The 16110-nt window shown below is 41.8% G+C and overlaps 1 protein-coding gene across 5 annotated transcripts in view; it reads right to left on the reverse strand.

Moving 5' to 3' along the window:
• Positions 1-16110, reverse strand: part of SCN8A (sodium voltage-gated channel alpha subunit 8) — a 177435-nt gene that overhangs the window by 65727 nt on the left and 95598 nt on the right. For all 5 annotated transcript variants that reach the window (XM_045072918.1, XM_013046920.2, XM_004774712.3 and 2 more), the window contains exons 7-11: positions 13261-13482; positions 12121-12184; positions 9590-9731; positions 7866-8072; positions 6730-7023 (exon numbers count right to left, since the gene is read on the reverse strand). In XM_045072918.1, coding sequence (XP_044928853.1) covers positions 6730-7023; positions 7866-8072; positions 9590-9731; positions 12121-12184; positions 13261-13482 — 929 coding nt within the window. The remainder of the gene's footprint in view (positions 1-6729; positions 7024-7865; positions 8073-9589; positions 9732-12120; positions 12185-13260; positions 13483-16110) is intronic.

Consider the following 16110-nt stretch of genomic DNA (forward strand, 5'->3'; position numbering starts at 1 on the left):
CATATCTGACAAGTTTAGGATCAGGTGGTTTGAGTAATTTCAGCAGGCTCTGGTCTATAGAAGTGGTCCTAGCTGTCCAATACCTGACCCTCAGAGTGACTGAGGGCAGAGGAAACACTGGTTTTGTGTGTCTTTTTTTTTTTTTTTTTGGTGACAACTTAATTAATTAATTAATTAATTTTAAAAAAGATTTTATTTATGTATTTGACAGACAGAGATCACAAATAGACAGAGAGGCAGGCAGAGAGAGAGAGGAAGGGAAGCAGACTCCCTGCTGAGCAGAGAGCCCAATGTGGGGCTCGATCCCAGGACCCTGAGACCATGACCTGAGCCGAAGGCAGAGGCTTAACCCACTGAGCCACCCAGGTGCCCCATGGTTTTGCGTGTCTTGATGTGTGTGCATTAGATAAAGCTGGGGCTGAGGGTTTGGATTGGTTGATTTGTATATGAAAGGAACACTTTCAGACAAGTTGTTCACTGTCTAAGAATTAAGTTTGCACTGGGAGGAGCAGTCTCTCCCTAGTTAGCAAGGCTCCTAAAATGTCAAAGCATCATAATACACAGAAAATTAAAACAATGATTAAGACAATAAGATCCCTTGGGGCACCTGGGTGGCTCAGGTCATGATCTCCAGGTCCTGTGACTGAGCCCCAAGTCAGGCTCCCAGCTCAGCGAGGAGTCTGCTTCTCCCTCTCCCTCTGCCTCTACCCCATTCGTGCTCTTTCTGTCTCTCTCTCTTACAAATGAATAAATAAAATCTTTTAAAAAAATACAGTAAGATCCCAAGATTGGATGGCGGGGTAGGGGGATAGGAAATATCTTTGAGCTTCTACCCATGTGTTCAGTTCAGTGTAAGGTTCTGAGGTTCTGTGTTAGATGTTAGTAACAGTGCCTTGGGCTTTTGTATCTCCCTTGCAGGGCTCACCAGGGAGAAATATGGTCAGGACAAGACAAGACTCAGGAACTCTTGGGTGCCTTTGCTAAATTCCATGAGCACACTTAATATCATCAATCATTGTCCTAAAAATGTCCTTCAAAATCCTCCTAGCTTTGACTGTAACTAACTTCTTCCATTTTATCTTTCACTCTTTCCCTACAGAGACCCAATCACTGAGCCACACTGCCTGCGGGTCTGTATGCTCTGCACTTCCCGCTGTGGAACTCCTCACCACTGTCCATGGTCCAGCTCTTCAGCATCTTCCTCTGTAAACCTCCTCTACCCTTCCACAGCCCCAGACTCTGTTTCAGAGTCCCTGCACTCTACTTTTAACTACAGTTCTTTATATACTTGCTTTTAGCTCCCCTTTTAAACCAACTACAGGCTCTTTAAGGACACACTGTCTGATTCATCTTTTTATCTCCTGGAGGGCTTTGTATATCGTAGGTGCAGTGTTCAATTTCATGAACATGTATTTAGATTATATGCTGTAAACTGGCCACCCACACCTGGGCATTACTCCACACCTGCACTAGGTCACTGCCTCACTTTTCATAGTTCACTTCCCTGGATTTTGCATTAAGCCAATGCTGGCTGCTGACACTACACAGTACATTAGGTCTCCACATTAGGAAAGAGGTTTCATTTACTTGACAAATGATCATTAAATACCTAGTGTGTACTAAGTGATGTAGACAGGGTCATAAAGAAGACATACAGCACGGTTCCCGCCTTCTTGCATCTTGCAGCCTAGTCAGAAATATATACTATATGAGATCTATTCCTAACTGATAGGAAAGTGATAAGTAAGATAATGATCAATTCAGTGACCTACAAATGCATAGAAATCAGGATCCTGAGACAATAATGCTAAAAGAAAATAATCTATTATTCTTTAATCCCCTGTTCCATTCTTGGCGAAAGGGTTGCCTGTGATAAGTGTGGGCGGGGAAAAAAGAATTTGTTGCACCTCTCCTTGGACCCAGCATTCAATCCTGCTCTAGTCTATTCTCCAAGGAAATACATCCTGAAGTTAGCCACCCCAGCCTCTCCTCAGTCTCACCGTGCCTGGGCTGGAGGGTTTCAGTGATGACTCAGGACCCTGGGCTCTACTAGCTCCTGGGATCTAGGCTATAAATGCATGGACCTTAGCCATTCACCCATCAGGAGCTTCTGGTCCTTTTCTTTTTCTTTTTTTTTAAAAGATTTTTATTTATTTATTTATTTTATTATTTTTTCAAAGATTTTATTTGTTTATTTGACAGACAGAGATTATAAGTAGACAGAGAGGCAGGCAGAGAGAGAGAGAGGGGAGCAGGCTCCCTGCTGAGCAGAGAGCCCGATTCGGGACTTGATCCCAGGACCCTGGGATCATGACCTGAGCCGAAGGCAGCAGCTTAACCCACTGAGCCACCCAGGTGCACCAGCTTCTGGTCCTTTTCAAGCAGGCACATCACAGCTCACTAAATATACTACCCAAGGTCCAGGCATTTGCTTGGGAGAATAGCTCGGGGGTGTTCTTGATTTGAGGAGGTGGCCCTCCTATTTTCCCACTGAAAAACTAACTGAGGATTTTAGGGCACCCATGTCAGCCATCTGTTGGGACAAGGCTTAACAGTGACTGGGATGATTAGGATGCAATAAATTAGTGATTTAAATGTTCCCTGTCATGTCATATTTCACTTTTTCTTCACTTCACTTTTTCTTCCCCAAACAGCAGTTATTCTCTGAGTGTGGTCTAGGGACTCCTGGGGGTCCTGTGATCCTTTTAAGGGGGCAAAAGGTCAAAACTATTTCACAATAATACTAAAATGATATCTGCCTTTCTCACTTTAATTTTCTCATAAGTATAGAGTGGACTCTGAGAGCCTGACAGTTTCACAGTGTTTAGACTCTCTGATGAGCTGGTCATGATAATAATTTATGCAATTTTTTAATATGGTGTGTCAGTACTTGGAAGATCTATGTAACTCAGTGAACCAGTATTTCCCAGATGATCAATGCAGGATACTACAAATCATTCATGAGTTAAAGATCTATGGTGCTAACACAGCAAAGGATTTTTATTTATTTATTTTTAAAAGATTGATTCCTTTTAGAGAGAGTGAATAAGCAAGAAAATATAAGGGGGAGGCAGAGAGGGGGAGCGAGCAAGAGAGAGAGTCTTGAGTAGACTTCGTGCTGAACTGGACACAGGGCTCGAGCCCATGACCCCGAGATCACAACCTGAGGTGAAACCAAACTTTGGACAGTCAATCGACCACACCACCCAGGTGCCCCAAGGTCCTCAATTTTTGAGGATAGCAAGGGGTCCTAAGATCAAAAAACTTGAGAAATGCTGCAGTGGAAAAATTAAAATACTATGAAAAACTGAAAATACTTACTTTTCATGAACTGTCCTAAGCCCTAAAACCATAGTAGTAATTTTATGGAGAACTGAATAGGAAATGGGGGAGGCAGATGACTTAAGGGGCTCTCTGAGGATATGGACATAAAGGAAATGGACATACACTTGAACAGGCCATGGGAAATGGAAGCCACGTTCGCTGGTGAGCCAACAAGAGATAGTCATGTATGTGTGGAGGTGAGTGGGGAGGGGTGGCTACAAACTATAGTGTTCAGGAGTACAAGCTCTATGTTCTAAAGGACCTCGTTCAAATCCGGATTCTAACATCTACTAGCCACACGACCTTAGATGAGTTAGTTAATCTCTCTGGGCCTCAGTTTCCTCATTCTTCCAGATAAAACCAGAGAAATGGCAGAAGAGTCCTGGGACAAAGAATATGACTTCCATGTGGGGTTTCTCAGCAAGTCTTGGCAGACAGCCATGGCCTCTAGGAATCTACAGATTTTTTCAGATGGAGAAATGAGAGGAAGTGAACATTTTCATGCAAAGCAGGACATTTCAGAGGCCCAGTTTTATTTTTTGAGCTAGGGAGCAATCAGTGCAACTCTGTGCTAAAGCCTATAGATTAATCAGAGACCATTCAATAACTGCAGTAAGGTATTCATTAACTAGCTCAGTGATGGCTCTCAAGACAAGGGTTGGATGACAACAAAGCTGAATCACACTTTTCCCCAAAAGAGGCTGAATTATGAGAAAGGTGAGTTGAAGGTGAGACGGAGTACTGGTTCTAGGCCACAAAGAAGTCCCAGAAGGGGTGAAATCAGATTTATAAAACTCCCCCCTTCATTTGTCCAACAAATATCTGAATGCTAGCCATATGCAGGCCCTGCCTTGAGCACTTTGTCTAAGAGAGGAAGAATGCGAGTCTAAGCAGAGTAAAGAGCAACATATAAGGTATGTATAAAACATAATGGAAAGATAAAATGGTAATGTCCAACAAAGTGTGGAATGGGGGAGACTGGGGAGGTTTTCTGAGAGAAGGATTTGAAGAGTGAATATGGTGGTTTGGTGTGGACATTGAGAGAGAGAGAAAAGTAGGGCAACTTAGAGAGGGGCTTTCTGGAGCAAAACTGAGGGTAGGAAACAAACCTCGTATATGAGAAGCATCTAGCAGTTCATTCTGGTGTAAGTGCAGGGTGCCCGACAGGGCGCGGTGACTGGGTCTGAGGAGGCCAGGAGAGGCTGGTCCTTCATCAGTAGACAGAGTGAATCTGATTAGGTAATTCCCTCTCCCATTCTTCGTGATAACTATTCTACACTGTCAATATTTTCTTTAAACCTCCTACTCAATCTCTCACTCCCTTCCCGTATTACTGTACACTAGATCCTGTCCAGTGTCATCTTCCTCAAATTCCTACCTCCTACCTACAAACTTATCCACACCCACCCTCCCCTATAATCCTGACATCTGGGGACGAGGGGCCCCTTTCCTGTTAAAGACTACATCTATTTTTACGTCTGCTAAGCCTGTGCTCCATTTCTTTTCTGTACTACTCCATTTTCTACCTCTACTTCCCCTTTCTGGGCTCCCCACCTAGATTATAAAAATAATTTCCCCCATATTCTTTAAAGAAGTCTGTATGAGAAGTCTACACTCACTGTCTTCACTTCCCATTCCACTTCCATATGGTATCCATCCTTCTCCTGGACTGAAATGTGTCTCTAAAGTTCTCAAGGACTTATATTGCCAAATCGAGCACATATTTCCAATTCTGAGCTCATGACGCATTTCTGTTAAATTTCAATCCACCGATCACTCCCCTGCTTTTCCAACCTGTGTGCTCTCTGGGCTTCACTGAACTGGTTCTCAGCACTTCTAATGACCTCTAATGACCATTCATTTGGTTTCTGGCAGGAGCTTCATTTCCAATGCCCATGGATGTCCGTGGTTATGCCCCTAGCCCACCATTCCTTTCTTTGCCTCCTACAACCTCTTTGAGTATCTCATCAAGTCTAACAGTTCCAACCACCATCTCTCACCTCAGGACCTCTTACAGAAGCCATCATTTGCCTATGTGTGTGTCTAAAAGACCACTCTACGTGTGATTCGAGCTTGGGGTGTCCACACTGGAAGTTACTTTCTTCCAAATCTGGAATGTCTTTCTTCTGTCCTCCTGCTCCCTCACCAACACACGCATATATTACCTGACTAATTCCCATTTAGTTGTGTTAGATCTGTGCTCTCTAAAATACTCCAGCCTAGTGCAATTATGGAACAATATGGAACCATCGATGCTATTACAGAAATAAATTTCAGTAGCCACTCCACTACAGCGATGGTGTTTGAACCCCCATGAATCTCTAGGACCCGTCACAATCCCCAGTGCATGGCAGGCACTCCATGAGTTCTTGGGGGTAAATAATGAGAGCTCTGTCAACGGTATAAAAAACATGAAGGAGAAGGAGAAAGATCAGAAGAAACAAACATGCAGTGGCTAACTGCAGTAGAATGAAAAATACAAAGGTCTCAACTAAGATAGGAATAATAGGATAGAAGGAAGGGGATTACACGAGAGATTCTGCTGTGATAAAGTGAACAGGACTAGCAGAGAATGAACTGGGAAGTGAGAGATACCAGGGAGAGGCACAACGAAGCATCTCTTGGAAATAAGAAGAGACACTGGGTACACTACCATAAAACTGGTAACTGTAATCTACTCTATACCTTACAAACTTTCTAGCATTTCCTTAAAATGGGGAATTAAATGGACTAAGAACTGGATTTCGGTGGTGTTCTTTGAAATCCAAAAATAGGTGTTATGTGGTGATATTTATAGTAACAGAATGCTCAGTAATTATCCATAAGTCCTCTCCTCTCTCTTCCTCTTGGTTTCCCCATTTATCAAAGTTGGCTACAACTGGAGGCTTTAATCCACCATACGCTAATTTATCAGCATGACACCATATACCTAGAATAATTAATTACTAGAATTTGCCACACTCAAATAAGGTGACCTAAAGAGTTTCAGGACTCTTTTTTTTAAACCTACAATTATATGCAGTTCTTTTTTTTTGCTTTTTTTTTTTTTAATATGCAGTTCTTAAGCGGAGATGTTTGAAAGCTAAATTCTGCTGTTCTGAGCTTTAAGGAGAAAGGTGCTTCCTGAAGTTTTAGAATGGAAGGCCCACTGGAGTGACATGGATCTTCTGGCTGAAATAAGTCCGCCAAAGGCAATCACGTGGTCCAAGGGCCAGACTTGGTGGGGAAAGCCTTGGAGCGAGGACCATCCTAACACGCCTGTAACACCTACCTCTATGGAGAGGTAGGCCAGAGGATGCAGGGAAGGGGCTCGAAAATGAAGAGCCAATGGTGAATATGAGAATCAAGTGAGATTAGGAAAAGCAGAATTTCTTAGGCTTATTTGATCCCGTGCAAAGAGTTTACCTGATTCATGATGGAAAATTTCCTCCCTATTCTGTTGTCTGGCAGCCGAAAGCCTTTCCTCCTCATACCATCTTCTGACTCTGACTTAAACACCTTCTCAGGATCCCCCTTTTCCTCTCCTTCAGAGAGTTCCTTCTGCTTCCTCTTCTTCCTCCTGTTACGCCTTTCTTTGGCACTCTTGGAACTGAGTTTTGATATTTCAGAGGAGCTGCGAGGAGAGCCTGCCCCTTCTTCACCTTCTTCCTCGATGGCATCTTCTGAGACAGTGCCTGCAGAGGTGGCCATGGCAGCGGCCTAGGGGAGGAGCCACAGTGACAGGCCAGTCAGAAGCAGTTCACTGGAGCCTCCCACCCCCACCCCAAGCCAAGCAACTAGTGCAGATCATTTCCTTTCCCACAGATGGGGGAAACAGAGGGAAGGAGGAAGGCAAAGCAGCCTGCAGAGGAGACTACGGCCAGGATCTGCCGTCTCCATTTTCTCACTAATCTCTGTTGTGGCACGTGGTCTTAGGCAATCAGAGCAGAAACCAGTGATGAGAACTCTGGGATTTATTCTCTTGAGTTTCTCACACAAGAATTTAGCTGCATTCTTGGTACTACAAGATTTCTTCTGGGCAACTCTGAAGATGAATGCTGTGAAACTATATTATACATTACAGGCCCAACAGTATAAAAACACTTGTATATCTGGATAAGGATCAGACAGCAAAGTGTTAGGGTGGTGGGATCACTAGTCTGTTTTTCAAATCTTACGTTACTATTTTACGTGTGTCTTCTTTTCAAGTACAACCAATACTTTCATGACTGCAGAGAATCTCTGAAGGAGATACTAATGATTTCCTCAACAAAAAGGCTGTGCTTACATGAGACACTATATACCCTGCTCTGGCCACTTGTCGTCCCCCAGCCACCAGAGCAGTGAACACTAGAGATCATATTAACAAACAATTGGGCCACTAAGACAAATGGAGTAACTGGACCAACCATCTGCAAGTTGTTACTTGGGTTATTTTAATCAGATTAATGACTTCTATTTGACCATGTGCCTAAAAAAGATCAACTAGAATGACAGTCAGATGGAGCCTTAGTCACCGTGATCTGGCAGGAAGTTACTGTAGCAAAGAACTGATCCCCAACCTGTGCCTCTTCCTGTTGCTTCTTAAGTTGCTCCAACATTGCTTTGAATTCAGCCTCTTTCTGCTCTGCCTCCTCCAGTGTTGCCTGATTTTGCTCTTCATAAGCCATGGCCACCACAGCCAAGATCAAGTTCACGAGATAGAAAGAACCCACAAAAATGACCAAGACGAAGAATATCATGTATGTTTTCCCAGCTGCTCGTAAGGTCTGTAAAGACAGAAACAATTTTCTGAGTCATGTGCATCCAGTGAAGCAGGCTGAAAACCACTCATGGGATAATATAATGATCCTCTGCAGGGGCACCGTTGCGTTTTGAGAACAGTCCTTTACTGCGTGGTGCGCCTTCATGCTGCAGAGCACTTAGCGTCCCAATGGCCAAATGGCTTTGTCTGTCCTCAACTCAGAGTAAATGTCACTAGTACCTCCCATTCATTGTGACAGAAAATATTATCTTCATTTCCAAATACTCCAAATATACTCCTTTCATGGAAAAATACTTGATTCCTTTTTTTTAAAGGAAAAAATGCTCTGAGCTAAGAATTATATTTGACTTTGTTAGTTGGTTCTAAAACAAGTATAAAGAAAAGAATACAGGACTTCAGCTCATTTATCTACGGGTCCTCAAAGAGCTTTTATAGACAAATTCCATCTTAGGAATCATGTCCAAGTCACAAAAAGTCCCATCTTGAGTGACATCCTTCCTTATCCTTCTGTAATAGGGTGGATTTTTAAAGAGGCATAAAGAACAGTAGAGAAAAAGAAGATCCTAGGACTATCCCCTTCACTAGTAGTGAGCAAACAGACATCAAAGAACACTTGGGTTTCAGGTTATGTATACATGACACACTATTACTTAGTTTTCAGTGTTATTCTTTTAATCAAAATATTTAATGGAACTTAGCATCGACCACAAATATTTCAAGAGAAAGACTGGAACCTAAGAGCTCAAGGCTATCCAACAGAAAGCAAGGATTCCTTATGGGTTCTGAAAATTAGAAGCTTCCCTTCAAGAGGTCCTTCATGCCTAAGCAAGACATGTTTCTCATTCTCAAACTGGCATCACCAAAAGACAGAGTCAAATAGAAAACAATGAATTATCATGGAATTTCTAAGCTGGATGACCCTTGGCAATCACCTAGACTTACTTCTCCATCACCAATAGCAAATTTAAATAACTTGCTACAATCACCAAGATAGCCCAACAGAATGGTAGACCTTTCTTTTTTTTAATCTGTTACAACCTACCTGAACTAGTTCAGATGTGTTACAGATCTCACAAATGTTGATACGTTGAGATCCTTGTGGATAGAAATCTCATCTTTATTATGTCTAGTATAGTGCCTTGTACAGTATGTTTAATTGATATTCCTTAAAAAGATGCCCTCAGCCAAAAATCTGAGAAGAAAAATACTGCAGGTGGTCTGTTGGAACAATAGGAAGTAAACAGAGATAGCAGATTCCCAGACCAGGCAAAAGGCTGTCAAGGCTGTGAACCTCTATGGCCATATGTGACTGGTTACTCAAGAAACCGGGATAGGAGCTGGGAGAATTCACATAATTTTGTAAACCGGCTGACTCTGAGAAATGACATCCTGCCATCCTATATAATATCTTCACTGAAGGTCTCTTACACAGAATGTCTCCAAACCCACAAACCCTCATGTGAATTCCATCACCAAAGAAATAAAAGGCAGCACTCAAAAGAAGAGTTGTTTACTACTTACCAACTGATACAAGTTTTCCCAGTAGTCCTGGGTCATAAGGCGAAATAATGCTAAGAAGGCCCAGCTGAAAGTGTCAAAGCTTGTGTAACCGTAGTTGGGGTTCCTTCCTGCTTTCATACACTGGTATCCCTCTGGGCATTGCCTGAGAAAAGAAAGGACATTCAGGGCTTTTCAATATAATTCCACCCAATCATCAAATTTAAGTCATCTCCAGCACTGTGGAGATAATAAGTAACCATCTAGAAAGTCAGAGAAGGAAGGAAGGAAGGAAATGGAAGGGAAGGAAGGAAAAGAAAAAAAAAGAAAGAAAAAAGGTCAACTTTTTAATTTTTATTTTTTTAAAGATTTTATTTATTTTCCAGAGGGAGAGAGAGAGAGCACAAGCAGGGGGAGTGACAGGGAGAGTGAGAGCAGGCTCCCTACCAAGCAAGGAGCCGGATGCTGGACTTGATCCCATGACCCCGAGATCAAGACCTGAGCCAAAGGCAGACACTCAGCTGCATAAGCCACTGAGGCATTCCTAGTCAGGTCAATTTAAAAAAAAAAAAAAAGACCCTAGGATCAGAATCACTGGGCATGCCTCCTAAAAATGCTGATTCCTATGCCCTACTCAGACCCAGGAATAAAAGCTCTGGACATGGAAGTCACGAATCTGCATTTTAAAGAGGCATGCCAGGTGATGTTTATGCATGACAAAATTTGAGAATCACTGTCCTTCATGCACATCAATGTGCAATTCAACCAAATTCATCTTAGCTAAGACCTCAAATGACAGGAACTTCTGGCCAGCTAGAAGTTCCTCTTAATCATATCTGTTTTCTTAATAGTCAACCTTAATGACAACCTAAGTTATACTGGGAGCTTCAGTGACTTTGGTTTTATCAGTTCTCCTGTTTTTAGACTCACCTGGTATTTATTTTAATGTAATTTCTAGTCTCTACTTTGATAGAGAAATTAAACAGAATTCTAGTTGTCGTACTCATCTTAAAACACTAATTCCTACAGGGGGACCTGGGTGGCTCAGTGGGTTAAAGCCTCTGTCTTCGGCTCAGATCATGATTTCAGGGTCCTGGGATCAAGCCCTGCATTGGGGTCTCTGCTCAGCGGGGAGCCTGCTTCCTCCTCTCTCTCTGCCTGCCTCTCTGCCTACTTGTGATCTAACCACTAATTCCTAGAGGACCAATATACTCTGGATAAAGTGACACCCTTACATTTATATAATTTTCTGTTCACAAAGCACTTTCATGTATGCTATCTAATTGGATCATTACAATAACCCTTTGAGGAAGTGAGAACAAGACATATTAAATCCATTTTATAGATGAAGAAACTGAGGCTCACCTAAGTTGAAAGGCTTCCCAAAAGTCTCAGAGCTAAAGGTAGCAGAATCAAGAGTCACATTATGTTGCTATAAACTTGTGTTCATAGCAGCATTATTCACAATAACTAAGATATGGCAGTAACATGAGTGTCTGTTGACAGATGAATAGATAAACAAATGTGGCATATACAGACAATGGAATGTCATTCTGCCTTAAAAGAAAGGAAATTCTGATATATGCTGTCACATGGTAAACCATGAGGACATCATGCGAAGTGGAAGAGGCCAGTCACAAAAAGACGATTCCTGCATGATCCACTTACAAGACACACTTAGAGCAATCAAAATCAGAGACAGAAACTGGAATGGAGGTCACTAGGGGACTGCGAGGGGAAGGGAAAATGGGAAGTTAGCGTTTAATGGGTACAGTGCCAGTTTGGGAAGATGGAAAGTGCTGTGGATGGATGGTGGTGACGGTTCTACAACATTGAACAGGACACTTAAAAATGGTTGTAAGACTAAATTTTATGCTCTACATATTTTATCACAATTTCTTAAAAATGGGGAAAAAAAGAGACACCTGGGTGTCTCAGTTGTTTAAGCGGCTGCCTTCAGCTCAGGTCATGACCCCAGGGTCTGGGGATCTAGCCCCACTTCTGGTCTATGCTCAGCGGGGAGCCTGCTTCATCCCCCTCCCCCTGCTCATGGGCACACACACTCTGTCTCACAATCAAATAAATAAATAAATAAATAAATAAATAAATAAATAAATAAAATCTTTTTTAAAAATGGAAAAATATATTATGTTGCTATTCTGTCCCCTTCCCATGCCATCAGGCCTGGTATGTTTTGGGTCCTCCTTGGTACTAATCCATCATGAAGACAGTTTCCGTACTTCATATTTTATTAATCATGTTATAATCAGAATGAGGGGAGTCTACAAGAGACAAGCAAGGTATCTGGTGTTATAGACTCTATCCTCAGCCTTTCACATTTTCTATTTTGGCTTGAAACTATAGGCACATTCACTTACTTGAGAAATGCCAAATTTGGATGGACAAATATGAAACAAGAAGAAAATCTGAGCCAACCAATATGTCAGACCCAGTTAGGATCTACTACACGAGCACAAAGAAAAGTGAAAATACTCCCCATTTTCATCTGACACATTATTTTAAAGGAGAAGAATATAATTAGGCGAGCTACTTACCCAGCATCAGAACTGTTCCCACAGAGCAAAGGTTCCAGCATGCCAGGAACTGTGTAAAAATTTGCTAGAAAAGTTTGAAGAGCAAGAAATAAATAAGGCAGATTTAACTGAATGAGAGAATAAGGTTACACTGTTCCTAACTAGCCCCGGCAGAAACAGTCATTGATTTTAGCTCATATAAATCTTTCCTGACAGAGTAAGACCTGTTAAGAATTCTTTCCCATTAATTATTTTCTTATATATACTTACAAATGAAAAATGCTCCCACACAGCTGTAATGCAATGTCTTTTCACAGACCCTTGACCTCCACTCGTATTTCAAGTCTATATGCTAGTTTCTGGTACTTCAGTCTAAGGGATCTGAAAGGGAGTTTCTGAACACTTTACTCCTCTATACAACCTTAGCCTTCTATCCCTAAAACTTCTCTTTACCAAAGATAAGCTAAAACCCTCACTGACCACATTACATTGTCCTGTATTAATTAGAAGGCACGTTTCCTTTTCCTATATGTGTTCCTGAAATTACCTTTGCAACACTTTCCTATGGCTACTTAACTGCCTTCAGTTCCTCCAGGGTGATGAGTAGTGATATTGCTAACTCTTCCCCATTATTCTTTGGAAGTACTACCATACCAAACGCTCCTTACTGCAGACTCAAGTGCTGTGGTTCCTGAAATGAAATTATTAAAACTCCTTCAATATAAGGGGCTCAAATGGTTACTTAGAGATTACCTGACGTCCCACACCGGACTGACTGCTAAGGTCTTACTAATATGAAGAGAGATTATGAGGCATATTCTGAACCATCTGAGGTAACCCAACTACAAGGTATTTTTATCAAACTCCTAAGCAAAAGGTATTTTTATCAAACTCCTAAGCCTGATTTTGAAAACAAAAGTTTAGGTGCCTGTGAAAAAGTTACAAAGTTCCATGTTGTGTTTTAAAGGAAGAGAAAAAGCCCAGAGAGCGCTACTGAATGCAATCCTACCCCAAGAACAGGGAATAACTTCCTCAGGCTGCTTCAGTAGCCCTGGATTCCTTTCTGGCCCCAACGACTTTTCAAAGCCCAGTGATGGCTTCAGACCATGTAAATTAGAGACAGACTTGTCTTTCGCCCCTTGCAGAGAAGGGGCCACCTACTTTTATTGTTGATATATTCTTCCCAATCAAAGCCTTTGGTGCCATTTTCCAGATAGCTCTCGTTGAAGTTTATGGGCCACACAACACACTTGTTTCGCAGATTGCCCATGAACAGCTGCAGTCCAATCAAAGCAAAAACACTCAGGCAGAACACTGTCAGAATCATCACATCTGACAGCTTCTTCACTGACTGGATTAGGGCACCCACAATGGTCTTCAGGCCTGAGAAGATAGAAGCCCCAGAATCAGAGTCACCTCAGAACCCTCCCCACCTCCCCCAGCCTCCCTCTTAGCTACTGGCTTCTACTCCTCCCTATAGCACCACCCTTGAACCATGGCCACTCTCTCTCTTATGCCATGGGAATAACAATGGGTCAGCAATATTATAATTTTTTTCCAGAAATATTAATTCTTAGTCAATAATTTCTAAGAAGAAAAAGAAATTCCTTTTCCAGTGTGTGGCTCTTTTCCTCTGGCAAGTACCCTCCTGAGCCTGACTGCTGCTTAGCTCCTCAAAGGAGACAAGCTCTTACTTGCCTCTGAGGGTTCAGACATGCTCTTCCCTTTGCCTGGAATGCTTCCTTCCATTCCCCTGTCCTACCTGTCTATCTCTTCCTCATTCTTCAGGCTCAGCTGAATAATATAGGAATTCCCTCAGAAAGCCTTTCCTGACTTTCAATTCTTCTCCCTCCCCCATTATTATTAATAATTTAATAGCAGCTTACACTTCCCTCTACGGCATTTGTCATGCTTATAATTAATAATTTATGTCTGTCTCATTCACAACTGTTATCTAGACTGTCTAACTCATGGCAGGTACTCAGTAAATATTCACTGAATAAACAAACGGGAAGATCACGGTGAGGAAATTTCTTGGTTGGGCAGAGAACTACTGGAAAGCTTAAAAGCCAAGTTGTGAGAAAATACAATAAATATTTTCCCAGGAGTTCTGGAAATACCAATGTGTTGAAAAGGTTAATTATTATCAACCCAGTATTTACAGTTTGTCTTTCCATTTATAAATACACCTTCTCTGGACCACATGTATGTCCTGTTCTCTACTACTGGCCTTTTTCCATCCTAGATTGAAAGCAAAATCAAAAAACTATCTAACCTACTTGAATTTGAGACTTAAGTATGAGCCACCAGTTAAAATTTGAACCTGTGTGTAGCTTTCTTAATTGCAATGGCGGCATCAGTGATAGGAGACACAGGAAAACACAGTGGTGGGTTCATGATGTTTGGGTCAAAACAGATTCTGTGTGAAGCTCTCCTGGGCATGTCCAGACATCAGGCTGTCCACAGGAAAAAGGCAACAAAGCACTCCAGGGAGGACCGTGTACCAGGATAGATGGGAGGCAGACACGGTGCCCTGACACACAAACCTCAAGAGTGATCTCAACCCTTAGCTACCTCTGAAGGGAGGAATATTTGACTAAAATTCAAGAGAAATCCTAATCTTGGCTCTGAAGTGTGAAGTCAGCTGTATAATTACTACTCTTAACTAAGTTAGACTACTTACTAGTATGACCAAAACAATATACCTAACCTCTTGGAATCTTTAAAATGGGAATAATTATAGTTGAATAGCATAACCTGATTCTTTTCTCCTTGTAAGACTGTGCAGGGGCACCTGGGTGGCTCAGTCGGCTCAGGTCATGATCTCAGGGTCCTGGGATTGAGCCCCATGGCAGGCATCCCTACTCAGCAGGGAGTCTGCTTCTCCCTCTCCTTGTACCCCTCCCCACTGATCATGGTCTTTTTCTCTCTTTCTTAAAATAAAATTGTAAAGAAATGGGGTGGGGGGAAAGACTGTTCAAAAAGAGCACCAGACAGGAAATCAGAAAGTAGGAATTCTGGTCCTGGCTCAGTCACCAGATATGATCCATGGTATATCAGAACAAATTCAAGGTCCCACCTCATTTTCTTATATACAGAATGTAGACAAACACAGGAGTATGTGGCAGTGGGCAGTAGCGGAAACGATGAAGAATCCTCTTTAAAAGTCTTTCAAAACAGGGCAAAGATATTTATTTCTTCAAGATTAAGCAGCTAAAATTTCAATCTTATTCCGAAGGCCTGAGAGCTGTATCACAGTCACACAGATAAGTAAGAAGATACTGGTGGGGGTGCCTGGGTGGCTCAAAGTGGATTAAGCCGCTGTCTTCAGCTCAGGTCATGTTATCAGGGTCCTGGGATTGAGTCCCGCATAGGGCTCTCTGCTCAGTAGGGAGCCTGTTTCCCTCTCTCTGCCTGCCTCTCTGCCTACTTGTGATCTCTCTCTCTGTCAAATAAATAAATAAAATCTTAAAAAAAAAAAAAGAAGAAGATACTGGTGGTATGAAACAGAAAGCAACTAAAAAGAAGTACATGTTGTTCCAGTATTATGGGCCTTACTTTTATAAGTTGCTAAGGAATAGAAAAGTCCTTCATTGTATTTGGTTTGGTTGAGGTGGGTCTATACTAGGTCAATAATTCAATTCTAGGTTCCTAAAATTACACAGCTCTGTTTTCAAAGCCAAAGCATGATTAAAAAAAAAAAAAAAAAAGTTGAATATGTCACTAAAGAATGGTTGTAGTTTCTTTTCCTGTATTTCTTTAAGGAGAGCTTATATCTCCCCTGAAGGGTTCAGACAATCACTGATCTGAACACTTGATGATTGTTCAAGGCCATTTCCATTTCCATTTTAAATGAATGGAAAAAGGAGCTGTAAGCTGTCGTTTGTATTAGCAACAAGAGTGTAATACTACAAAACAGTCAAACCAATGCATTTGTGATATCAATCAATCAAATTTTTAAAAAAACATACAATTTTAGCATGAGTCTCATCTGATTTTCCTGCACTGGGA

Source organism: Mustela putorius, unplaced genomic scaffold (genome assembly GCF_011764305.1).
Source record: "Mustela putorius furo isolate JIRA1106 unplaced genomic scaffold, ASM1176430v1.1 tig00537227_pilon_pilon_pilon, whole genome shotgun sequence".
Taxonomy (NCBI): Eukaryota; Metazoa; Chordata; class Mammalia; order Carnivora; family Mustelidae; genus Mustela; species Mustela putorius.